We start from the raw sequence: 26,555 nt of genomic DNA, 5'->3' as shown, positions 1-26,555 counted from the left end.
AAGGAGACAGCAAGTGTGACTGCGCTCCGGGTGTGTGTGGCCGCCGCTTTGTTGCCTGAGGGGGGTGGTGGTGGAAGTTAAGGGAGACGGGGGCTAGCGCTTCTGCAGACCCGCAGTCGCAGCCGTTGCAGTCACTTCGCCAGGTGGCCTTTACGAGTAGAAGTCTCGTCGACAGCAACCATGAGCGGCGGGGTATACGGGGGAGGTGAGTGCGGTCGATCGGGAGAGCGCGCCTTTTTAGCTTGTGGGGTTTGTAACCGCCGCCCCCAGCCCTCCCCTTGCCGGCGGCCCTTCCGGTCTCCCCCTGGGGACCCCGGCCTCCCCGCCCTATCCCCGCCCCGCGCTCTGCCCGCCTCCGGAGCCCACCCGGCTCGGCGATCGCTACCGGCGCCTGGAGTCGCCGCCCCCTACGGCCCCTTCCAGCCTCGGGCCGCGGAGGAGCCGGCTTTTGGGGCTGCGCGCGGTCCCGGGCTGGCCGGGCAGCGGGCCCGGTGAGCCGCGGCTGGAGTGACTGGCCTCAGGGTCACCTCTCTCCCAGCCGGCTCTGTCGCGGTGTGCGCGTCCGTTTAAAGTTGGGAGGTCCCAGCAGTTCGTCGGCGTGGCTGGAGGGTTTCCGCGGCGTCTCGGAGGTGGCACAGCGAGCCGCGAGGAGTGGAACTGATTGGAGGAATCGTGGCCACTCAGGACAGAGCCTCCTTCTCCGTCCGCGCTCACGCAGCCTCACGCCTTTCAATAACTTCTCCCTATTTGTTGACTGTGGATGATCCGGTGTTATTTGTGGGCCACTCTGCTCCGGCATAATTTAGGAACATATGCAATTTAAGGTTGCTTAAAGATGGGTGGGATCCGGTGTAGTGAAAGATTATCACGGGCCTGGGTTGTAATATCAGCCTCACCACTTAGTAAGCTCATTGGCCTTCGATAAGTTTCTTAACTTTTGCCAACTTCAGGTTCGTCGTTTGTAGAATAATTCCTACCCATTGGGGTGGTTGTGAAGATTAAACGGGGGTAATGCTACACTTACTACTAAAAGTATGATCCAAGGAGCAGCAGCCGCAGCAGCACCTGCAAGCTCTTTAGAAATGTAAAATCTCAAGCCCCATTCTACTGCTGCTGCTGCTGCTAAGTCGCTTCAGTCGCGTCCGACTCTGTGCGACCCCATAGATGACAGCCCACCAGGCTCCCTCGTCCCTGGGATTCTCCAGGCAAGAACACTGGAGTGCAAGCCCCACTCTAAATCTACCGAATTTGGAGCCTCCGTTTTTTCGAGATGCCTAGATGAAGCATTGATGTATATGATTCATGTTTTGTGTTTGATGAATTAGAGAAGAAAGAAACCTAAAGTCCTGCTTTTGTTATTGTGTTTAGTAAGGATACTGTTTTCTGAACGGATGGAATATTATAGGTAGGAGATGAAAATAAACTTTCCAAAGTTTTTAGTAGTTTTGAAGTGAAGCTTGAGTTTCTGCTCAGGTGACACGCTGGCCCTCACCCTCTCCTTCTCCATATATGTTTTTGGTTTTGATTTCTGAAGTGTAAGAATCAGCTTTCCGTTTTTACTTTGGAGAAAGCCTAGTGGATCTTCATGATTTACTTTTTCCCCATCTGAAGATGTAATTCTGACAAAAAAGCTGAGTATACATGCTCATGGAGGCTGCAGACTCTGTTTTTTGTTTTGTTTTTGGCCTCACCATGCAGCCTGTGAGATCTTAGTCCCCAGATCAGGGACAGAACCAAGCCCCCTGCATGGGAACCACAGAGTCCTCATTACTGGACCACTAGGGAAGTCCCTGCTGATTGTTTTGACTCTCAGGTTCACTCATCCAAGGACCTAAAGGTTGTCCACTGAGTATTCCCTTACAAGGCATTGTTTAATGTGACTAAGGTAGAAATGGATACTAATAATTCCAACAGTTAACATTTATTGAGTGCTTCCTGTGTACCAGGAACTGTTCTTCATGACAGAGACTTATAATGCATTGTATTTAATACATGCATTGTCAGTTAATCCACAACAGACATGGGAGGTGGTTCTACTTTTCCCCATATTATTAAAGAAGAAAATAAGGCATAGAAAAGATTAACCAGCTTAGAGTTACATAGATTAGATCAGATCAGTCGCTCAGTCGTGTCCAACTCTTCGAGACCCCACGAATTGCAGCACGCCAGGCCTCCCTGTCCATCACCAACTCCCGGAGACCACTGAGATTCACGTCCATCGAGTCAGTGATGCCATCCAGCCATCTCATCCTCTGTCGTCCCCTTCTCCTCCTGCTCCCAATCCCTCCCAGCATCAGAGTCTTTTCCAATGAGTCAACTCTTCGCATGAGGTGGCCAAAGTACTGGAGTTTCAGCTTTAGCATCATTCCTTCCAAAGAAATCCCAGGACTGATCTCCTTCAGAATGGACTGGTTGGATCTCCTTGCAGTCCAAGGGACTCTCAAGAGTCTTCTCCAACACCACAGTTCAAAAGCATCAATTCTTTGGTGCTCAGCCTTCTTCACAGTCCAACTCTCACATCCATACATGACCACAGGAAAAACCACAGCCTTGACTAGATGAACCTTTGTTGGCAAAGTAATGTCTCTGCTTTTGAATATGCTATCTAGGTTGGTCATAACTTTCCTTCCAAGGAGTAAGCGTCTTTTAATTTCATGGCTGCAGTCACCATCTGTAGTGATTTTGAAGCCCAGAAAAATAAAGTCTGACAGTTTCCACTGTTTCCCATCTATTTCCCATGAAGTGGTGGGACCGGATGCCATGATCTTAGTTTTCTGAATGTTGAGCTTTAAGCCAACTTTTTCACTCTCCACTTTCACTTTCATCAAGAGGCTTTTTAGTTCCTCTTCACTTTCTGCCATAAGGGTGGTGTCATCTGCATATCTGAGGTTATTGATATTTCTCCTGGCAATCTTGATTTCAGCCTATGCTTCTTCCAGCCCAGCGTTTCTCATGATGTACTCTGCATAGAAGTTAAATAAGCAGGGTGACAATATACAGCCTTGACGAACTCCTTTTCCTGTTTGGAACCAGTCTGTTGTTCCATGTCCAGTTCTAACTGTTGCTTCCTGACCTGCATACACATTTCTCAAGAGGCAGATCAGGTGGTCTGGTATTCCCATCTCTTTCAGAATTTTCCACAGTTTATTGTGATCCACACAGTCAAAGGCTTTGTCATAGTCAATAAAGCAGAAATAGATGTTTTTCTGGAACTCTCTTGCTTTTTCCATGATCCATTGGATGTTGGCAATTTGATCTCTGGTTCCTCTGCCTTTTCTAAAACCAGCTTGAGCATCTGGAAGTTCATGGTTCACATATTGCTGAAGCCTGGCTTGGAGAATTTTGAGCATTACTTTACCAATGTGTGAGATGAGTGCAATTGTGTGGTAGTTTGAGCATTCTTTGGCATTGCCTTTCTCTGGAATTGGAATGAAAACTGACCTTTTCCAGTCCTGTGGCCACTGCTGAGTTTTCCAAATTTGCAGGCATATTGACTGCAGCACTTTCACAGCATCATCTTTAACTTTCTAGCAAGTGGGCAGCAGGAACTTCTGGGATAAAGAAAAGGCATTTCAGTAAAACCTTTTCTCATTAAAATAATTTTAAGTCATTTTTCAAGTATATAACCATAGCATATTCATGTATGATTTAGATATTCAGAATAAACGCCCCTTTGTTCATGTAGAGGAGTATATCTTAAAGCCTGTTTCACATATAAAGTATTTAAAACTGACAAAAATAAGTGTATGATTTTGTGTTTGAGCTACTACTGTATGACCAGTATTTATAGTGGGTCACATTTTCCAAAAGGTTTACTGTGAAAGGCAATGAAACCTCCCACCCACATTTTGTGTGTAATTAACTTAGTAAACTGTATTTTTAACTTAAACTTGCTTATAAAATGAATGTTTGTAGTTTAATTTTTAAAATTGGTAGCTCTCTTATTCCAGTGTTTATTTCTGATCAGATCTAACACTCAGCTTTAGATATAATGCACAGTTCATCCAGATTTTCATACTTGCCATAATTGGTTTCTGGGCCTACTCGTTGCTCCTGTGTCTGTCTTACATGGTACTCCTCTGCTTCAGTCTCCTTTCCTTGACAGAAATAAACAGGTATACTACAGGTCCATCTTTGATACTTCATTGCTTTATCACTCCACCGCCCCCCTCCCCATCTCTAATCTTAAAAATTTCTCAAAATCATCTTCCCTGTGAATTGGGGCACCCTTGTCCAAACAAACAAGTAAAACAACCTTCTCACCTCCTCGCAGTCATTAGCTTCCAGTATCGTGTTGGAATGTTTTTAAGACCAGGTTAGCAAATGGCCCTCATTGCTCCATGTTTTCTCAGAAATATCACTTCACCCCTAAACTTGGAAGCCATTTACTCAGGAGTAAAATGTGTGTGTGCTCAGTCGTGTCCATTTCTTTGTGACTCCATGGACTGTAGCCCACCAGGTTTCTCTGTCCATGGGATTTTTCCAGGCAAGAGTACTGGAATGGATTGCCATTTCCTTCTCTAGGGGATCTTCCCGACCCAAGGATCAAACCCAAGTCTTCTGCATTGGCAGGCAGATTCTTTACCACTGAACCGTGAAGGAAGCCTTAGTTTTTAACAGAACAATAGACCTATACAGGATTACAGAATAGACATAACTGATAGACTTAATAGAACTACAGGAAATAGACTTACTGGAAAATGAACATATGGAAAATTTCCAAGAATCAAGAGAGTCTTCCTCAAATTAAATTTCTACTATGTCCAGTTTACCACACTAATTCATGCTCAGTCATGTCCGACTCTTTTCGATCCCATGGAATGCAGCACACCAGGCTTCCCTATCCATCACCAACTTCCGGAGCTTGCTCAAACTCATGTCCATCGAGTCAGTGATGCCATCCGATCATCTCATCCTCTGTCGTCCCCTTCTCCTCCTTCCTTCGATCTTTCCCAGCATCAGGGTCTTTTCCAATGAGTCAGTTCTTCGAATCAGGTGGTCAAAGTATTGGAGTTTCAGCTTCAGCATCAGTCCTTCCAGTGAACATTCAGGACAGATTTCCTTTAGGATGGACTGGTTGGATCGCCTTTTAGTCCAATGGACTCTCAAAAGTCTTCTCCAACACCACAGTTCAAAAGCATCAGTTCTTTGGCGCTCAGCCTTCTTTATAGTTCAGCTCTTACATCCATGGAAGTGATGTGAAAAACCATACTTTGTTGGCAAAATAATGTCTCTGCTTTTTAATATGCTGTCTAGGTTGGTCATAACTTTTCTTCCAAGGAATAGGCATCTTTTAATTTCATGGCTACAGTCACTATCTGCAGTGATTTTGGAGCCAAAAAAAATGAAGTGTGTCACTGTTTCCACTGTTTCTCCATCTATTTGCCATGAAGTGATGGGACCAGATGCCATGATCTTAGTTTTCCGAATGTTGAGTTTTAAGCCAACTTTTTCACTCTCCTCTTTCACTTTCAAGAGTCTCTTTAGTTTTTCACTTTCTGCCATAAGGGTGGTGTCATCTGCGTATCTGAGGTTATTGATATTTCTGCCTGGAATCTTGATTCTAGCTTGTGCTTCATCCAGCCCAGCATTTCTCATGATGTACTCTGCATATTAGTTAAATAAGCAGGGTGATAATATACAGCCTTGATGTACTCCTTTCCCTAAAGACAGGTATAACTGACTTGTTAGATTTTTCTTTTCACAAAAATTTTTTGAGTGCTTGTTGTATGCAGAGTATAGCTTCTGTCTTCAAGAAGCTCGAAGTCTTATAGGTAAGTCAGTCAAATAAACAGACACTGTATTTCATGTAGTTTTAGTTGTACAACCACCCCACCCCGCATACATTTAAAGAGCTGAAGTTGGAATAATATTGGTGGCATGGCAGAGTTTAATTGGCAGCATGTTTTTTTTCTTAGTGGTACGTGAAAAGTCTTTTATTGATGATAAAGGATATTGACTAATTCAGTGGAGTATGTTCAGTAATGACAGTATATAGCAGGTACAAAGATAACACAGAGTAGAAAGTTCTTAATGTGGAGGAGTCAAGGGACCTTACAAGGGAGGTTATGAGGATGATGAAAGAGGAATAGAGAGGGACAGCATATGAGGAGTAAATGGTGTGTTTAGGAGACAACATAATCTTCAGTAATGCAGGTATATAAAGTGGGAGGAGAGACTGCTGCCAGATTATGCTAGGTCTTGTATATCACTTGGGTGGAATGATTTGAATTTTATCTTGCAGATGATGATAAAGCACTGCATGATTCTCCCCTTTCTTTTCATTGAAGGATTTATGTACCAAAATGTTCAGAGTTACAGTTTTGAAAGGAAAGGTGGATCCAGAAGGTAAAGATGGAAGCACAGTACCATAGGGAATTATGGTAATTCCCAGTTGCAATAAGAACTTGACTCAGGCAGTGGCAATGGCATTAAAGAAGAAGGGATTTGAAAAATGTTTAGCAGAAATCATTGGCAGAATTGGATGCTGCTGCTGCTATGTTGCTTTAGTTGTGTCCGACTCTGTGCGACCCCATAGACGGCAGCCCACCAGGCTCCCCTGTCCCTGGATTCTCAAGGCAAGAACACTGGAGTGGGTTGCCATTTCCTTCTCCAGTGCATGAAAGTGAAAAGTGAAAGGGAAGTTGCTCAGTCGTGTCCGACTCTTAGCAACCCCATGGACTACAGCCTACCAGGCTCCTCCATCCATGGGATTTTCCAGGCAAGAGTACTGGAGTGGGGTGCCATTGCCTTCTCCGGAATTGGATGAGGGATATGAAATAAGAAGGTGTTCAGGAAAGTTGTTGCCTCTGATGACTGGGACCACTAACTGTGATAAGCACTGCTGAGATTAGATTAGGCAGGGTGGGGGAAAGGAGACAATACTTCAGGTATGTTGAATTTGAGGGACCCAAGGGACATCAGGTGGAAGTAATGTACAGTAAGAAGTTTGAGATATGGATTAGGTGAAGGTGTGAGGGCTTGAGGGGTAAATTTGAGATTGGAAGCATCACTAGGTAGAAGTTGAGGCTGTAGGAGTGGAGCAGATTACAAAGGCCGAGTTAGAGGAGGGGCTCCTGATAGGGGGTCCTTGCCCTCCCTAAGGAGTCGATGGTTATAACTATCTATATTCATCTTTTTTTTTTTTTTAATAGTCTATCTGAGAACATTCTAAGAAGACATTCATAAGTGTCCTGAGCTGTGTGTATTAGTTTGCTGCCATAACAAAGAATGAGTGACTTAAACAACAAAAATTAATTTTTTCACAGTTTTTGCGGGTACAAGTCTGAGATCAGGTGTTGCCAGGGTTATTTTCCTTGTCGACCTCTCTCCTTGGCTTACAGTGGCCATTCCTGGTGTCTTCCCATGATCTTCCCTCTGTACATATATGTGTCCAGGTTTCTTCTTCTTGTGAGGATATTAGTCATACTGGATTAGAGTCTACCCTAATGATGTCATTTTAACTTGGTCATCTCTTTAAATACCTTATCTCCAAACATTCAGTTACTTGGGGTTAAGACTCCAAAATCACTGCAGATGTTGACTGCACCCACAGCATTAAAAGATGCTTGCTTCTTCGAAGAAAAGCTGTGACAAACCTAGATAGCATATTAAAAAACAGACATCACTTGGCTGACAAAGGTCCATATAGTCAAAGCTATGGTTTTTCCAGTAGTCATGTACGGATGTGAGTTGGATCTTTGATGAAGAAGACTGAGCGCCAAAGAATTGATGCTTTCATATTGTGGAGTTGAAGACTCTTGAGAGTCCCTTGGACAGCAAGGAGATCAAATCAGTCCATCCTAGAGGAAATCTATCCTGAATGTTCATTGGAAGGACTGATGCTGAAGCTGAAACTCCAATACTTTGACCACCTGATGTGAAGAGCTGACTCATTGGGAAAGAACTTGATGCTGGGAAAGGTTGAAGGCAGGAGGAGAAGGGGGTGACAGAGGATGAGATGATTGGATGGCATCACCGACTCGAAGGACATGAGTTTGAGCAAACCTGGGAGATAGTGAAGGACAGGGAAGCCTGGCATGCTGCAGCCCATATGACTGAACAACAGCAGGACTTAAGCATATGAATTTTAGGATGAAACAGTTCAGCCTCTCTCATTGTCCAAGGGTCTATGACACAGAAGAGGTTAAAAGCCCTGGTGCAAGGTAAAAGGTTGATCCTTGAGAGCAGGAGTAGAAAGTTTTGGTTAACCAAGCGATTAATTCATTTAGTTAGGATATTTCTTTACCCAAGAGTATTCTGGTTAATTAAAGTCTTAGAGTTTACCAATTCATGTTCACTGGAATACTGCTTTACCTACTTTATACTTAAGTTTACATGCTGTGGTGAAAATAATTCCAGTGTACTGCTTTTAAGGGGCTTTTCTTTAAGACAAAATAATTTGAATCAGAGATTATGTAGAGAAAAGTTGATTACTTTGGGAAATGTAACAAATGCAGAAGATTGCTTTCAAATTAGAAATAAACATAAGTGCCTCTTCATTTTATTTCAACAAAAATGAGGTTACTGTGCTGTAAAGAAACCATCTCTCAACTGTGATCATTGCAGTGTAATAATCTTTATTTTAAAACTTATTATTTTAGTTTTTGAATACTTAATATTAAAAATAAAATTTATGTAAGTTTGTATGTGATACTTCTGTATTCACTGCTGAGATTAAATAAATGTAATATTTTGTCATATTTGCCTCAGATATTTTATGAAATAAGATGTTGTTGGTATAGATTCCTCCTCTCTGCTTCCTTAGAGGTAACCAGTGAGCTGAAGTTGGGATGTAATATTCCCCAACCCTATACATATTTTTAAACTTTGATTAAGTGTGTATGAATCCATAATGAATTAAATAGTATTAAAATATGTGTGCATAGTAACTAGGTTTTTAAAGTAATTCTTTTGAGATTTATCCATGTTGATACATGCAGATCTGGACTATTCACTTTTAACTGCTGTCTAGCAATAGTAAATATTTCACTGTATGAATAAGCTGTAGTTTACTTCCCTGCTGAGAGACCGTTTAATCTACCTTTTCCTGCGGCAAGCAGTGTGATGATAATTATTACCCCAGTACACTTATTTGCTTATTAGGTACCAGGCATTGTCCTAAGTGCTTCCATACTCGAGCATCCACTGAGATAGGAACTGTTAGCACACATTTTACATATGAGGAAACTGAGGCAGAGAGGTTAGTAAATCACCTGAGGTCACATATATAGCTAGTGAGGGTTCCTGTACATGTCTGCTCGTGATAAACATGAGAGAGTTTCTCTAGAGAAGATAATAAGTGTAATTGCTATGTATGCACATTTTCAACTTTAGTAGATATGACTAAATTCCCCAGAGTGTTTGTATCAGTTTATAACTTTTGCTGGCAAATATGTAAGAGCTTCTTTTTTTCTACTTCTTTGACAATACTTGGTCTTACCAGACTTGACCTTGTCAATTTAATCGAGCTAAGCAATATTTATTTTTAATAATTCATTGAAAAATTGCTTCTTTCAAAAATCAATACCTAGAAAACCCAAGTGCTTTCTTTTAGGAAGTGTGCTGTTTTGAGTAAAGTATTGTTAAAGTCTGGCGCTTCTCTGGTGGCTTAGTGGTATAGAACCCACCTGCAGTGCAGGAGATTGGATCCCTGGGTGGGGAAGATTCCCTGGAGAAGGAAATGGCAACCTATTCCTGTATTCTGGCCTGGAGAATCCCATAGACAGAGGAGCCTGACGGGTTCCAATCCATAGGGTTGCAGAGAATCAAACATGACTGAAGTGACTGAGCACGCATGTATGCACACACATTTTTAAAGTATACTTAGAGGCTTTTCTCTGAATTTGAATATGAAAAAAAAGACAGCTTTCTCTCTCAGCATTAAGCTTTTATCTCCTACAAATCTGTGAAATGTGTAAACTTTGGTACCTTCATTTTAATGATTTTTACCTGGCCCACGTTATACCTTATAACATTATACCTTACCTCTGGTTCCTTATTTTTCTTGGGGTTTTGCTAAATTTCTTCCCAAATTCCATGAAATATAATGTTGTTTAATGTATGAAAAAAATGGTGTACCTCTGTGTACTGGATACCTCTCCTTGGCCCTTCCAGATCCACTTTACTCCTATGTCTGCCCGCTCTGTCCCTTAAAGGTTGACCCTGGTAGACTATCTGTGGAGTATTAACCTTTGGTTTGGCCCGTGGTACAGAGAGGCCTGGTGGGCTACAGTCCATGGTGTCGCACAGAGGCGGACATGACTGAGCAGCTAAGCACACACACGGCCACGGGGCTTCCTGCTTTGTGCCTCTTGTCCTGGTTTGATTATTTACAGCGGCTTCTATCACGTTTAGAAGTAGCTCTGTTTGGATGAGAAATGATATGATCACCCTAGCCAGTGGGGAGAGGTTGGCAGATGTGTTAGGCTGACTCCATCCTCAACTGAAGATCGCAGCTCCTGTCAGGTACCCTCCCAACACAGGTCTCTCTCCCGGTACTAGTAATAGTTCTTCCCTCGTGTTTCTTCAGTTCTAAGTGTGGTAACAGATTTCTGTTATCACTCGTCCTAGGATATCATACTGTCCTTTCTGGTTTTCCTGTATTGTTCTTGTATCTTTGTAAGTAGACCCTATAATAAGTAAACTCTCCTTTAGTTCAGTTCAGTTCAGTCGCTCAGTCGTGTCCAACTCTTTGTGACCCCATGAATTGCAGCACGCCAGGCCTCCCTGTCTATCACCAACTCCCGGAGTTCACTCAGACTCACCTCCATTGAGTCGGTGATGCCATCCAGCCATCTCATCCTCTGTCATCTCCTTTTCCTCCTGCCCCCAATTCCTCCCAGCATCAGAGTCTTTTCCAATGAGTCAACTCTTCGCATGAGGTGGCCAAAGTACTGGAGTTTCAGCTTTAGCATCATTCCTTCCAAAAAACACCCAGGGGTGATCTCCTTTAGAATAGACTGGTTGGATTTCCTTGCAGTCCAAGGGACTCTCAAGAGTCTTCTCCAACACCACAGTTCAAAAGAGTCGATTCTTCGGCACTCAGCTTTCTTCACAGTCCAACTCTCACATCCATACATGACCACTGGAAAAACCATAGCCTTGACTAGACGGGCCTTAGTTGGCAAAGTAATGTCTCTGCTTTTGAATATGCTATCTAGGTTGGTCATAACTTTCCTTCCAGGGAATAAGCGTCTTTTAATATCATGGCTGCAATTACCATCTGCAGTGATTTTGGAGCCCAGAAAATAAAGTCTGACACTGTTTCCACTGTTTCCCCATCTATTTCCCATGGAGTGATGGGACTGGATGCCATGATCTTCGTTTTCTGAATGTTGAGCTTTAAGCCAACTTTTTGACTCTCCACTTTCACTTTCATCAAGAGGCTTTTTAGTTCCTCTTCACTTTCTGCCATAAGGGTGGTGTCATCTGCATATCTGAGGTTATTGATATTTCTCCTGGCAATCTTGATTTCAGCCTATGCTTCTTCCAGCCCAGCGTTTCTCATGATGTACTCTGCATAGAAGTTAAATAAGCAGGGTGACAATATACAGTCTGGACATACTCCTTTTCCTATTTGGAACCAGTCTGTTGTTCCATGTTCAGTTCTAACTCTTGTTTCCTGACCTGCATATAGTTTTCTCAAGAGGCAGGTCAGGTGGTCTGGTATTCCCATCTCTTTCCAATTGTCCACAGTTTATTGTGATCCACACAGTCAAAGGCTTTGGCATAGTCAATAAAGCAGAAATAGATGTTTTTTTGGAACTCTCTTGCTTTTTCCATGATCCAGTGGATGTTGGCAATTTGATCTCTGGTTCTTCTGCCTTTTCTAAAACCAGCTTGAACATCTGGAAGTTCACAGTTCACGTATTGCTGAAGCCTGGCTTGGAGAAAAACTCTCCTTAAATTACCTAATTTTAGCATATCGGCTCTTTGCTGATTGAACTTCTACTAATATACTATATTTGACTTGCTATATTTTAATTAAATAAGTCTTTAAGGCTATTTAAAACTAGGTTCAAAGTAGTAGTAACATGAATATAAGCACATTAAGTACTCTTTAATTTTCATATGGTACTTGTAAGTTGTTAATGTTAGATATCTTTTCATCTTTTCAGATGAAGTTGGAGCCCTTGTTTTTGACATTGGATCCTATACTGTGAGAGCTGGTTATGCTGGTGAAGACTGTCCCAAGGTCAGTGTAATGTTAGAGTTAATCAGATATACAGGAGCCATTCATGCAGAGTTAAATTCACGCAGAAAGTCTGACTCAAATATGGTAAAAGACATTAGTTGGTGGGAATGACTCCTTGATAAGAGTATGTAAAACTCGCAAATCATGTTTTTGACTCTTCCAGGTGGATTTCCCTACGGCTATTGGTATGGTGGTAGAAAGAGATGATGGAAGCACACTGATGGAAATCGATGGTGATAAAGGCAAACAAGGCGGTCCCACCTATTACATAGATACTAATGCCCTGCGGGTTCCGAGGGAGAACACAGAGGCCATTTCACCACTGAAAAATGGGATGGGTACGATAGTTTTTCCTATGGATTTGATTATAAATGTACAGTATGTATAGTATATTTCAGATATAAAGCAGTGGCTGCTTATAAGTTGAATATCAGCTATCTTCTTGTTTTTATTCCATGAACTGATGTTCCAGCACTGAGAATACAAAGATGCGTAAAACATGTTTCTTTTTCTAAGAAACTTATAGGTATAGAAGGTAGATTTGTGTATATAACTGTGTTTGATAAGCAGTGGAGTTACAGAGGAGAGATATTTAACTCTATGGGGGTCGGAGATGGTTTTCACAAAGCGGGTAACTGTGCTGAATCTTGATCACGGAATAAGAATTAGTCTGCCTGACAAGTCTGGGTAAAGCAGAGCAACCAGCATGTATGAAGAGATGGTATTGTGGGAGAAACTTACATGTTTGGAAATGTCATCAGTTAAGTATGGCTATAACAGTAGGTGCATTAGGGCCGGTTGCAGGAAAGGCAGGCAGAGAGCAATCATAAAAGGGCTTGGAATGCCAGGAGTATATCAAGCAGGTAACTGAAATATTACCCTAAAGGAATTTTTAAACAGAGACGTGAAACGCTCATATATGCCAAATGGAAAGATTATTCTAACAGTAATACATAGGCGTGATTGGAGAGAGATACAGGAAGATCAGTTAGGGAGGTGAGTCCAAATGAGAAATGAAGAGGTTTTAAATTTTAACACTGATGGCAGAGATCCTGAGGTGGCTGTCTGAGATATCCAGGACAAATGGTGCTAAGAATTTAAACTTTCAAAAGTTTAAAAATAAGTTTCCTAGATTTTTGGAGTTACTGAATAAGGGGTACCATGCACTAGGGAAGGGGCAAGCTTTATGGTCTTAAAAAGCAAATGTCCACTGTCACTCTTCAGTTCAGTTCAGTCGCTCAGTCGTGTCCGACTCTTTGCGACCCCATGCATCGCAGCACGCCAGGCCTCCCTGTCCATCACCAACTCCTGGAGTTCACTCAGACTCAACGTCCATTGAGTCGGTGATGCCATCCAGCCATCTCATCCTCTGTCGTCCCCTTTTCCTCCTGCCCCCAATCCCTCCCAGCATCAGAGTCTTTTCCAATGAGTCAACTCTTCGCATGAGGTGGCCAAAGTACTGGAGTTTCAGCTTTAGCATCATTCCTTCCAAAGAACACCCAGGGCTGATCTCCTTCAGAATGGTCTGGCTGGATCTCCTTGCAGTCCAAGGGACTCTCAAGAGTCTTCTCCAACACCACAGTTCAAAAGCGTCAATTCTTCGGCACTCAGCCTTCTTCACAGTCCAACTCTCACATCCATACATGACTACTGGAAATAGGTCCAGTTATTTACTAAAAAGGATTCACAAGATTCAGCGTGTAATGGTACCCATAGCTAAGATTTATTATGCCAAAAGGATACATAGCAGAATTGGCAAAAGGAAGAAAAGGGCATGCAATGCCCAAAGGAAAGCAGCACAAGCTTCCAAGCGCTTACAGTGTAGTCATAAAGGATGTGCTTAAACCTTCCAGCAGCGAGGAACATGTGTATGTGGTCTATTATACGTGCTCAGTTATATCCAACTCTTTGTGACCCCATGGACTGTAGCCTCCCAGGCTTCTTTGTCCATTGGATTTCCCAGGCAAGAATACTGGAGTGGGTTACCATTTCTTTCTCCAGAGGCTCTTCGCGACCCAGGCATCAAACCTGTGTCTCCTGAGTCTCCTGCATTGGCAGATGGTTTCTTTATGACTGAGCCACCTGGGAAATCCATGGTCTACTAAGGGAGCACATTAAAGACTCAGCACTCTGCTTCACACTTACAGGATAGCTGTATTATAAAGACAGACAATAGCAAGTGTGATGAGGATATAGAGAAACTGAAACCTCCATATCTATTTCTGGGAGAGAACATAAAATAGTACAGCAGCTTTGAAAAATAGTTTGACAGTTTCTTAATAGATTAAATATAAATTCACCTTATAATCCAAACAGTTCACTCCTAGGTATCAGTACAAGAGAACTGAAACCTATGTCCACACAAATACTTAAATGCAAACGTTCGTAGCAGCATTATCCATATTAACTGAAAGGTGGATATAGTCCAAAGGCGCATTGTTGGATGAATGGGTGTACACAGTGTGCTGTATCCATAAAATGAAGTCTTAATACTATTTGACAATAAAAGAAACAAAATAACTGATACAAGTCAAAATATCAGTTGGGTTTTGATGAACCCCAAAAGCCTTATGCCAAATGGAGGAAATCAGATGCAAAATTCCACATAATGTGGAATCACTTACTCTAATATGGAATGACCAGGAAAAGCTAATTTATACAGACAGAAAGTAAAGTAGTAGTTGCTTGGGGCTGTGGATATTATGAGAAGTGACTGTTAAAGAGCATACAGTTTCTTTTTGAGGTGATGGAACTATTCTAAAATTATGTTGTAAAAAGAGTCACACAACTGTGTAGCTTTACAGAAGAAAATCTCTTCATTGGACACATAAAATTCATTATATCTCTGTAGAACTGCTAAAGAACTAGAAGGATATTTTTTGTTACAAATATTTTATTTCTTATATTATCCTGATACTTGGAATAAATACCTATCTTTTGGATTCAGAAAAAAAAGGACTCAGTACCCATGGTTTTTATTGGTGACCGGTCATGTAGGTACCTTGTGCCCAACATGTTCCAAAACCCCAGACTCCCAGTATAAACCACACTGTTTGTATAAATGGTTTAGGCACAGTAATCTACTCTTATTTGGGGAAAGTTTTATATCAGTGTAGGAAACTGTTTACCAGAGAAGTTCCCAGATGCCAGCCAAGGGTCAGCCTTGCAAGCAGGCCTTTCTCAGGTTTGCTAAGTTAACTCTTTCTGCATAGCAAGTGAGTTTATTAGTTCAAAGTGTTTGAGTATAGATGCTGGTTTAATAAGCAAGTGAGAATGATTTTAAGACATGGAATTGATTTTTTTTTCCACCCAGAGTTTGGGATGTGAAAACAGGATTGAGGGTGAGATTCCTTATGGAAACTTACTCTGTATTTAACCAGTAGAGGTGCCTATGAAGGGGAGTGAGATGAACAATTAGAGAAGTAGGAGAAAATTCAGGAGAACACCAAGAAAAGAAAAAATTCGAGAAGTAAAGAAGTCCTGTGAGTCTCATTGTTCTTAACTGTGGTATTGAGATTTATGCTAAGAAGGGGAAAGAGAAGGTAAAGCTATAGAGGAAGTGCCTTGACCAAAATGTCCCATTCTGGACTTACCCTGGTCTGCCTGCCAGTGCAGGGGACGCGGGTTCAATCCCTGGTCCAGGAAGAGTGCACATGCTGCAGGGCAGCTAAGCTCACGTGATGCAGCTACCGAAGCCCGTGCACCCTAGAGCCTGTGCTCTGCAACAGGAGAAGCCACCACCACAGTGAGAGGCCTGAGCGCTGCAACTAGAGAACAGCCCCTGCTCACCAAAAGTAGAGGAAGCCCATGGGTAGCAACGAAGACCTAACACAGCCCCCAAAACAAAACAGTGAATTAAAAAACTCACCCTGATAGGCCTATAAAAATATTAATATGATGTACAAATGATGCCATTTCTTTGTTGGTCTGTGGCAGAAAAAGTCTGTAAACTCTTAAATCAATGGTATCAGTAATTTAGAGAGGTTAGATGAGATTACAGATGCAAAGGATCCACTGGATTTACCTGTTAGAAGATCATTAGTGACTTATGCGAGCAGTTTCAGTGTAATGTTTTAATGGAAAGCAAATTGAAAACATATTCTTCTTTAAATTTTTTATGATGTTTTTAGAGTCTTTTTTCATACAGATTATAGCTGTTAGTTCCAAATCATGCAATTCTGTTTCCTCTTAGAATTTGAATTGTGTTTTGGGCTTTATAGTTAGTACTTAACCGAATACTATTTATTTGGTATTTTAGGTCTGTTAGATACCTTAATTTTATCTGGGTCAGGTCTAGGGGTTATGGTACTGTTGGGGCCGGAGGAGCCATATCTAGAAGACAAAGCTAATGTTTATATGAAGTACTGTTTTATGAGGTAGAGCTGTAAAATAAGTCAATTCTGTATATTAAACTATTAGTGCTAAACCATTAGAAACAGTCTCTCGGAAGATGCTATATTCATCTTCAACTAAGTATTGTTTTCAAGGTATTTATCTTATATTCTAGTTGAAGATTGGGATAGTTTCCAGGCTATTTTGGATCATACCTACAAAATGCATGTCAAATCAGAAGCCAGTCTGCATCCTGTTCTCATGTCAGAAGCACCGGTAAGACAAACTTTTTCAAGTTTTCTAGGTTGTTTTTTTACTCATTTTATTCTTTTTCTCTAAAGAAGTATAGAAATTCATATTTTGAAAATGAGGGAAAGGGGGATTCTTTTTTAAATACTCTTACAACCTTTATTATTTCAATAATAAAAATACTCAAAGAACAACAGTAAAGCACCCTCTGGGTTCTGGCGGTTATTTATCTATTTTTTTCCAGGAATTGAATATCTAATTTCCTTTGACTGCTTCCCATTTTGGTTCATGAATTGTCCCTTATCCCTCAAGGGCAGTGTATATCTGCTTTTATACTCAATCTTAGGAGTGACTAGATTCACTCTTAAGATTTAATACTTCATGTTTATAAGAATCCTGATTACTCTATATTTTGAAAAGTCTATAGTTTCTAGAATTCATAGCAGCAATTTTACTTTTCAAATAATAAACTTTATTAAGTTTATTACAAATACATAGAGATAAATGTTGTAAAGATATTATGAAGATTTTCCATGGTAATTTAATGTTTTACATTTTTGTTAATACAGTACTGAAATGAATTTTAAGATAAATATGCATTTTAAACAATAAGTAATTTGGATTTCTTTTTCCCTCCTCTCAAGTGGAATACCAGAGCAAAGAGAGAGAAACTGACAGAGCTAATGTTTGAACACTACAACATTCCTGCATTCTTCCTTTGCAAAACTGCCGTTTTGACAGCGTATCCTTGAAAGAGTAATACTCAGCTTCTCTTCATGAGTAACTGTGGTGTTGCGAAAGGTGATGTGCTCAGCAAGAAGACAGGAGTTAGTTCTTGCTTGTCAGAAGTTGAGGTTGTCCCCATTGCTTTTTAGATACCTGTCTTTCAGTATTTCTTACTGGAACTGATGTGCACGAAAGTGTGAGAGGGAGATGGGAAAGAAACACTCAAATTCTCCTTGTTAATTTAATGAAGTTTTTAAAAAATTGTGTTTTTAGAAGGGGAATGTGAAGAGAAGGCCTAGATGAGTTCAAAGAGTGTCATTTCCTTCCTCCTCTCCAATACCTGAGAAAAGTGGAAGTTGTCTGTAAATTCATTTAAGATTTAATCACCAAATATTTTTTATGAGCATATTAAGGGACAGACGAGGAAATATTATGTCCTGACCTCAAAGAATAATGTAATATTCTTGTTGAAAACTAAATAACAGATTTAAATAATATTTCAAAATAGCACGGGCAAAAGTCATAAAGAAGTACATGATTCATTTGAAATTTTAAAATAGCAATTATAGTTCAGTGGAGGAAGATTGAAGCCTTACAGACCTTGTAAAGAAAAGAGAATTTTGAGACTTCCCTGGCAGTCAGTGGTTAAAGACTTCGCACTTCCAGTGCAGGGGACATGAGTTCAATCCTTGACTGGGGAACTAACATCCTGCACGCCATGTGGCGTGCCCGCCCCCCCGCCCCCCCCAAAAAAAAAAGTGAGGGGATTTAGTTGCAAGGTGAAGGGGAAGGAGTCCTATATTTAGAGTTCAAGTAACAGTGCTTATAAACTGATCTTGAGTTAGGTACTTAAAATCAGCCTCACCTTTTACACATTTATCCTGTGTACCTCCCTGGATTGCCATAATAGTCAAGTGGATTTTACATGTGTGAGAATCACTGTGGTAGCTGTAATCTAACATTTGTCTGTCGTGCTGTGTCTTGGAGATGACTTTAGCAAAAGTGTGGAGGTGGAAAGGGTAAGCATTCCTCACAGTGAGTTTAGAGTTGAAGATTTATATTCAGCTTTAGTGAGAGTTGTAAAAATAGGTTTAGGTCAGACTGTGGAAGCCTTGCATGTTGTATTTTAAAAATGTGAACTTTAGACTTGAGAGAACCATTGCAGGTTTTGAGTAGAGGATGGAGAGCACTAGCAGACTCTCTGTGTGCATTATCTCATTTCATTTTCATAATAACCCTGTCAAGAGTCAGAGTCAAGATAAGCAAACTGGTCCCAGTCCACAGCTTGAAAATGGCAGTTATGAATTTGAACATAAGATCTGTTTGGCTGCTTCCTTACAAGGAGTATGTAAACGGAATTGGCATTATTTTTTAACTTTTTATTATAGAAAATTTCTTATGTAAAAGAAGGTAGAACATTATATTGAACTGCCATGTGCCCGTCACCCAGGTTCAGTCATTTTCAACACAGAGCTAAGTTGCATTAGCTATATAACCATATCCACTCCCCCTCCTTCCATGGTTTTGAAATAAATCCCAGACATTAAGCATGTCTCTCTAAAAGATTTCACCATGTCTTTTTTTTTTTTTTTAAAGATACAGCCACAATTTATTTAAAAACAAACAAAAAACATATTTGAATCGGTACCCAAACAACAAGGATCATACACTGTATTTGTTTGATGTGTCCCTTGGGTCACTGGTCTAGATTGTAACCACTGCCTCACCCCCTGCTTTTTTCCATCTTGTAATTATCTGGTAAAGGAAGTAGATTGTCCTGTAGAATTCATAACATTTCTGGCTTTTGTTGACTGGTGTTTTTTACTATGTTCTTCTAGCCCAGTGGTTCTCAAACTTTTATACCTAGAGCTTTTATTTATGTGGATCATATCGGGATATATTTGCCATATTAGTAATTAAGCTTAAAAATTATATTTGCTTATTTTAAGTAAATTAATAATAAGTCAGTTGCATGTTAATGTAAATAAAATATTTTAATGTCAAATAACTGTTTTCCAAAACCAAAGGTATTAATAAGAAGAGTGGCTTCGTTTTGCAATTTTTCAAATCTCTTTAACGTTGGACTTAATAGCAGAAGTTGGATTCTCATATCTAGCCTTTAGATTCAGTCTGCTGTGTATCATATATGACATAGCCTCTGGAAAACTCTCTTGTACATTCATGAGAGAATGACAGTGAAAAGGGCAAATAACATTTTAGTATTATTCTAAAGATTGTTTTGACTTCTCAAACATGGTCTTGGGATTCTTTTACACTTTAAAAAATTACTGGGGGACTTCCCTGGTGGTCCAGTGGTTGAGACTCTGCCTGCCAATGCAGGGGACATAGGTTTGATCTCTAGTCCAGACAGATCCTACATGGCACAGAGCAGTTAAGCCTGTGTGCCACAACTACTGAGCCCATGTGCTGCAGCTACTGAAACCCGTCTGCCCTAGAGCTCGTGGTCCGCAGCAAGAGAAGCCACTGCAGTGAGAAGCCTGCACAGCACCATGAAGAATAGCCCCCGCTCACCACAAGTAGAGAAAGCCTGAGCGCAGCAACAAAGACCCAGCTCAACGAAAAATAAATATATAAATAAAATTATTAGAAAAACAAGACACTGGAAAAGTGCAAGAAAAAATACTAAGGATACCACAGAGCTTTGGTTTTTATAGGTTATAGCTATCAATATTACTGTTTAAGAATTTAAAACTAAGACTTTTAACATTTTCTTATTGTTTAAAAAAAAAAAAAGGATAGATACATTAATGTCAACACAAGTAACAGTTTTATGAAAAAAATAACTTTTTTCAACTTTTGTTTTTCCAAAACAAAAACATTAGTGAAGAGATTAATGTTTGTTTTATCTGACTTAACTGATAGCTGGCTTCTCATCTGCCAGCCTCAGGCTCTGCCCTCCTGACACCTCAGTTTGAGAGGCAGGCTTTAGCTAGCTGTCTGCTGGCGGAGCTGCATACTTGTGGAAAATTCATTTAGTTACAAAGGTAGCAAAATCATTGGTGCCCCTCATTTTTCAAGAATGCATTATTCTCCTGTTCTCTCTGCATTTTATTGGTTCCCCTGAGGTCCTGCATTTCAATAGTTCAGTTGTCAATCAAACGTTCGGGTAGATTCTACACTCAGGTTTTGTGTTTTGCCCATTCTGTGGTTCTCTTGCTTCCAGAGTTTCTACCTTTAATGTCCAGCTTTTCTTCCAGCCCTGAACTCTCTGTGTAGACTTAGGTGGTAAGGCTGTAGTTCTTTACTGTTTTCTTGAGCTGTAGCCTGGAAGCTGGGAAGCACTTTCAGGAGAGGAGGCTGCAGACTTGCAGTTCTTACTCCTTCAAGTTGCAGTTTCATGAGGATTAGTTTTGGCTGAATTTTGACTACTTTTAAATACTTTGCAGTGTTTTGAAATGGTCACTGAAAATAATTTGTCCAGATTTTAGAACTGTCATCTATAGGAGGGCTTACATACTTTTAGTCTGGTGTTACTGTATCACTTTGTACTAATAGAGATAAAATTAGTGTTTATATATATAGTCCACCAGAGATCAATGAAGTAGCAGTAATAGCAAAGATACATTATTAACCTACCTTTCTGGCCACTTATTCTCAGAGCTCTTTTCTCTGTTCATTCCTGCCCATGCCTTGGTTTTCTGCTCCTAGTCTTTCATCTCTCTTGACATGTTCTTTCTGATTTAACTATTTCCTTGACTTCAGATACCACTTATACACTGACCAATTCCAAATCATATCTGTATCCCAGATCTTTCTTGTGAGCTCCAGGCCCATGTCCAGCTGCCTACTAGAACTTTTTCTATTAGTTATTTGTTTAACCACTTTAAACTCAATATATCCAAAATTGAATTCATCTTCTCTCCCGTCAAATTTATTCCTTCTCCTTTGTGTCTTATCTTACTCCCAGTTGTCTAGACCAGAAATCTTTCTCATTAATCCTTCAGATTAAGTAGTAATCAAGCCCTGTGTAATCCAGCCTCCCCTGACTCCAATCCAAACCCACAAATCCATTTATTTCTCTGTGCACTGCCATTATATTAAGTGTAGCCGTTCCTCTTGCCCATTATTCACACTGCAGCTCTAATCATCTTTGTTGATTGCCAACCTGCTGATTTAAGCCCTAATCATTTCCCACAGTCTTGCCTTTCTTATTCTTTCAGGCTCTGCTGAACTGGCTCTGCACTTCCCAGACCTCTTCCTGTGCTCTTGCCTCCTGGCCTTCCCACATGTTTCAACTCTTCACCATGCCCCCCTCCTCAGCTTTCACTTGGGTTTCCTAGGGATGGGTTATACTCCTTTATACTCTCCCAGGGCATCCTGAACTGTTCTTTGTATAGCTTTATTGGTCTCCTCTTCACTAAACAGGATATCCTTCAGGGCACAGACAGCTTTGTTTCACCCCTTTGTTCTTCTGTGCTTAAGGAATGCTAGTAAGAGACTGCTTCCCTTCTTTATTGAGCACCAGACTCATCACTAGGCACACGATAGATGCTCAGTAAATGTTGGATGACCCAATGAATGACTGCACTCCTAAATGTCGTTTGTGATGTTCATGTCATGTAGGCCTTCTGCAGCACAGAACTGTGGAAAATGGGATAAATTCTGTCTGCTGATATTCACTGGCTGTTGAATCTACCTGGAATAGCTCTTCGTATTGAGCTGGGAGAGATGATAACTGCCACTCAGCTGCCAAACTGCTGAAATGGTTCTTTAATCCTATGTGAGAATGGTTTCAGTTTTTAGCTCAGATGGCACAGCCTCCCACTGCTCTTACCAAGTTCCTGTAGATTTTGTTAAATGCTTCTCAATTTGTTGGAAGCCCTTTTGATCTGTGCCAGAGACTTTGAATACTTGTGCTAATTTTGACCAGCTTAACAGATGTCTGTCTCTGGGATAAAGGTTTCTCTGACTTTCTCATACCACCATTCTGAAAGTCCTGCCTTTGTCATTTTTTTTTTAAACCAGAGTTATTATTTGATATCAACTTTCATCCCTGTGTTTACTTTAACACATTTTTAAGCCATGATGCATGTTTTTAAAAAGCTATAATAAAAACCTTCCCTTTACAAATAAACATTATTTTAGGAACCTTGATACTTTCTTTTCCTTAATGCTTTAAACTAGATTTGCTAATGGTCGTTCTACTGGGCTTATTTTGGACAGTGGAGCCACTCACACCACTGCAATTCCTGTTCACGATGGCTATGTTCTTCAGCAAGGTAAGTTTTTAACCAGGGTTCACTGAGGACAGAGATCATGAAATAAAGCAATGACTTGGGCTATCAAAGTCGTTTCCAAGTCATGTTTTTTTTTTTTTTAAATCTGTAGTATATAGTGTATATTTAAAACTGATGCATGGCTTCATTCATGCTTGGAGGATACTTCCGTTAGTTCTACTTGAAAGAACTTAATTGTGTAAAAACACAGGAAATTCATCCCAAGGAGCTTGGATGGAATGCTTTCTTACTGAGTCCTGTGTAATCTGTTTCATAGGCATTGTGAAGTCCCCTCTTGCTGGAGACTTTATCACTATGCAGTGCAGGGAACTCTTCCAAGAAATGAATATAGAACTGATTCCTCCATATATGATTGCATCAAAAGTAAGTGATGATTGAATCTTATTTCTGGGGCTTACCTTCAACTCCGCACCCCCATGTTGTGAACTCTTAACCTAGCACTTGTTCTTGGCACTTAGGAAGCTGTTCGTGAAGGGTCTCCAGCAAACTGGAAAAGAAAAGAGAAGCTGCCCCAGGTTACCAGGTCTTGGCACAATTACATGTGTAACGTAAGTAATCCTGTTCTCGTCACAAAAGCATTATATAGGCTGTAAGTCTTTGGACAGACTATGAGCATTTTATATTTTCAAACTTATATTTTTAATGATATTTGCAAACAAAATTAATAGCTTTTGTCGGGGGCTTGGGGAAGGGTATGCTTTTCATGCTTGTCAGATATCAACAAACTACTCTGTATTCATTTGGACTACTGTGGTGAGACCTGAAAGGAGCTTTGGGGTAAAAACAAACTAGTGTGGCTCCGTTAACATTTTCTTTCTTAAACCTGAGTCAGCTATATAAAAAAATGTATTATTGTTTATAGCAAGGAGCCAATGAAAGGTTTTCTTTACTGAAAATCCATCTCTGACCATGAATGACTTACTAATGGGGGAGAGGTTAGTAAAACAACCTCTCACACCACAATATGCATTCTTTTTTTTTTAATATTTGTTTATGGCTGTGCTGGGTCTTTCTGCTGCACACAGTTGTGGCGAGCAGGGGCTCTCTTCACTGGATGTGTGGGCTTCTCACTGCAGTGGCCTGTCCTGTTGTGGAGCACGGGCTCTAGGGCGTGGTGACTTCAGTAGTCGTGACGTGAAGGTTCTAGAGCACAGGCTTGGTAGTTGCACGGGTTTAGCTGCTTTGATGCATGTGAGATCTTCCCAGATCAGGGATCGAACCTGCGTCTTCACATTAGCAGACAGAGTCTTTACCACTGAGCCACCAGGGAAGCCTAATATGGCAGTGATATAATATATTTGAATATTTGACAAGTTTTCTACACCCAAGGATAAAGATTTTTTGTGGGTGTTCGATACAAGGATAAATTGTGAAGATGATTAATAGCTGTACCTAGACCTTAGAAGATTTTTCCTTAGCAGCTCAGAGGTCCTATGTATTTCACTGCATGTTTTGTAACTGTTTTATACTATGTCAGTCATTAAAAGTACCATAAGATACAATGTATATGCATTTTATGTATGTATATTCAGTTAATGAAGTCTTGCTTTTAAGCTTATTTTAAAGGGAAAAACAGTAAATCAACTATATTCCAATAAAAAAATTTTTTAAGTAAAAAAAAGTTTTATTATGCAGAACTGTGATACAAGGGTTTCCACTTATTTTTATCTCATCATTTTTTTTTTCCATAACAGTTGTAATTTAAATGTTATATAATTTAGTTCATAATACAGGTGTTAAGAATTAAGTTTCTTGATGCTCAGAGTCCTTGGCTGGGTAGATTTATACGCTTGAAATGAGTTAGCCATCCAGGAACGTGGTCCAGTTTCATTAAGAAAAATGTTTTGGATGGGAAAGGGAAGAAAAAGAAGAAAAATGTTTTGAAAATAATGTTATGAAAGTATAGATTATAAAGACAGATCTCAATAATCTTGTTTCTTAACCTTTTTTTTTTTTTTAATTCATAGTGTGTTATCCAGGATTTTCAAGCCTCAGTACTTCAAGTATCAGATTCAACTTACGATGAACAGTATGTTTTTTTGTTCTTTTTGTACAAGACTTAAAACTTAAACTGTATACTTCACATATATATAAAACTGAATCAATTTGCTATACACCAGAAACGAACACAACATTGTAAATCAACTATGCTTCAATTTTTTAAAAAAACTGTGTATTTCGTAAATGAGGAGAGAAATTGATTTGTTTAGTTAAAAATTTGTAGAATATGCTTAACTGGTCTAAAGATAAAAGGTTAAATACTGAATAACATTTTGAAAGAAAATAAGGTTTTACCATTCTGCTTTCTTACAAGCTGATAATTCCTCAATATTGTTTATAATAGTTTGTAATTCTGAAGAGGATGTTTGTCTCTGTTTAATATTGTCTGATACACTTTCAGAGTAGCTGCACAGATGCCAACTGTTCATTATGAATTCCCCAATGGCTACAACTGTGATTTTGGAGCAGAACGGTTAAAGATTCCTGAAGGATTATTTGACCCTTCCAATGTAAAGGTATAAAAGTTTATTTCATAATCACCCTGGTTTTTTCCTTTAAAGATCTCTTGTAATTACAAAAGCTAAATAAGACTATAAACTTTTTTCTATGTGCTTTATGGTTTGAAGGTCTTCTGTGTGACTGCTGGTTTCTGTTTTGTTGTAGGGGTTATCAGGAAATACGATGCTGGGCGTCAGTCATGTTGTCACTACAAGTGTTGGAATGTGTGATATTGATATCAGACCAGTAAGTGCCACTCTTGTTTATGGCATAAGGGTATCTTTTAGGGCAAACCAGTGGCCCCGGTATTTATGGCCATCATTTTTTTAAAGTTGGCAACTTTGGCCACTGACTCTGAAGTCCATTTTATGAAAGAATATGTAAAAAAAATGAAGTTCTACTAGAAAAGGGAAAATGCAAAACTCAAAAGCTGTCGTGTCCAGTGTAGTTAGCTTTTGGCCACGTATGGCAGTTCAACTAAAATAAATAGAAATTTACATTTCAATTCTTCAGTTGCACGAACCACATTATAAATGTAGCTAGAACATTTTCATCAGCACGGAAAGTTCTTTTGGACTGTGCTGGTCTAGAGGTTTCCTAAAATGTGACAAAACCAAACTATATTAGTGGTTTTAGTGTATGTAGTACAGATTTACTTTTTAAGAAGGTGTGGTTTAAATTATGTAACTTTTACATGGAGTTTAGATATAAACTTCGTATTTTTTTTACTTTGCCAAGGTTTTTATTTTTTTTTTCATCAGTTTGTTTCTTGCCAAGTTTTAAGGACTGACTCCATATTCTGTACCTCTTCCCTGGTGGCTCAGATGGTAAAGAATCTGCCTACCAATGCAGGAGACCCAGGTTCAGTCCCTGAGTTGGGAAGATCCCCTGGAGGAGGAAATGGCAGCCCACTCCAGTATTCTTGCCTAGGAAATCCCATGGACACAGGAGCCTGATGGGCTATAGTCTATGGGGTCACAAAGAGTTGGACACAACTCTATATTCTGGACCACACTATTAGATAGACCATATCTTATTTAAACCCTAGATTTTAATTTGTAGCCAACGTGTTACCTCAGTTTTTTAGTTTCTTCATTTGCTTAGAGCTTAGTGCTAATAGCTAAGGTTATATAGACATTTGGAATACATTTTTTTAAACATGGACTAAATTTTTAAAATATGAGCTTAGCCACTAAAAAGGCAGGCTGATATTTAACTTTCTGATGCATACATGCAAATTAGAGGTAAAATATACTCCTTATTTGGGCTTCCCGGGTGATGCTGTGGTAAAGAAC

At 40.0% G+C, this 26,555-nt stretch overlaps 1 protein-coding gene across 1 annotated transcript in view; it reads left to right on the top strand.

Moving 5' to 3' along the window:
- The window catches only part of ACTL6A (actin like 6A), a 31,435-nt gene continuing 4,880 nt past the window's right edge, over nt 1-26,555 (top strand). The window contains exons 1-11 of the mRNA XM_061415285.1: nt 1-205; nt 12,120-12,196; nt 12,360-12,534; nt 16,704-16,804; nt 17,422-17,519; nt 22,649-22,743; nt 23,018-23,124; nt 23,220-23,309; nt 24,729-24,790; nt 25,163-25,277; nt 25,426-25,506. Coding sequence (XP_061271269.1) covers nt 181-205; nt 12,120-12,196; nt 12,360-12,534; nt 16,704-16,804; nt 17,422-17,519; nt 22,649-22,743; nt 23,018-23,124; nt 23,220-23,309; nt 24,729-24,790; nt 25,163-25,277; nt 25,426-25,506 — 1,026 coding nt within the window. The 5' untranslated portion in view covers nt 1-180. The remainder of the gene's footprint in view (nt 206-12,119; nt 12,197-12,359; nt 12,535-16,703; nt 16,805-17,421; nt 17,520-22,648; nt 22,744-23,017; nt 23,125-23,219; nt 23,310-24,728; nt 24,791-25,162; nt 25,278-25,425; nt 25,507-26,555) is intronic.

Source organism: Bos javanicus, chromosome 1 (genome assembly GCF_032452875.1).
Source record: "Bos javanicus breed banteng chromosome 1, ARS-OSU_banteng_1.0, whole genome shotgun sequence".
In the NCBI taxonomy this organism is placed as follows: domain Eukaryota; kingdom Metazoa; phylum Chordata; class Mammalia; order Artiodactyla; family Bovidae; genus Bos; species Bos javanicus.
Note: the sequence above shows the minus strand (reverse complement) of the source record. Positions and strands in the feature narration are given on the sequence as shown.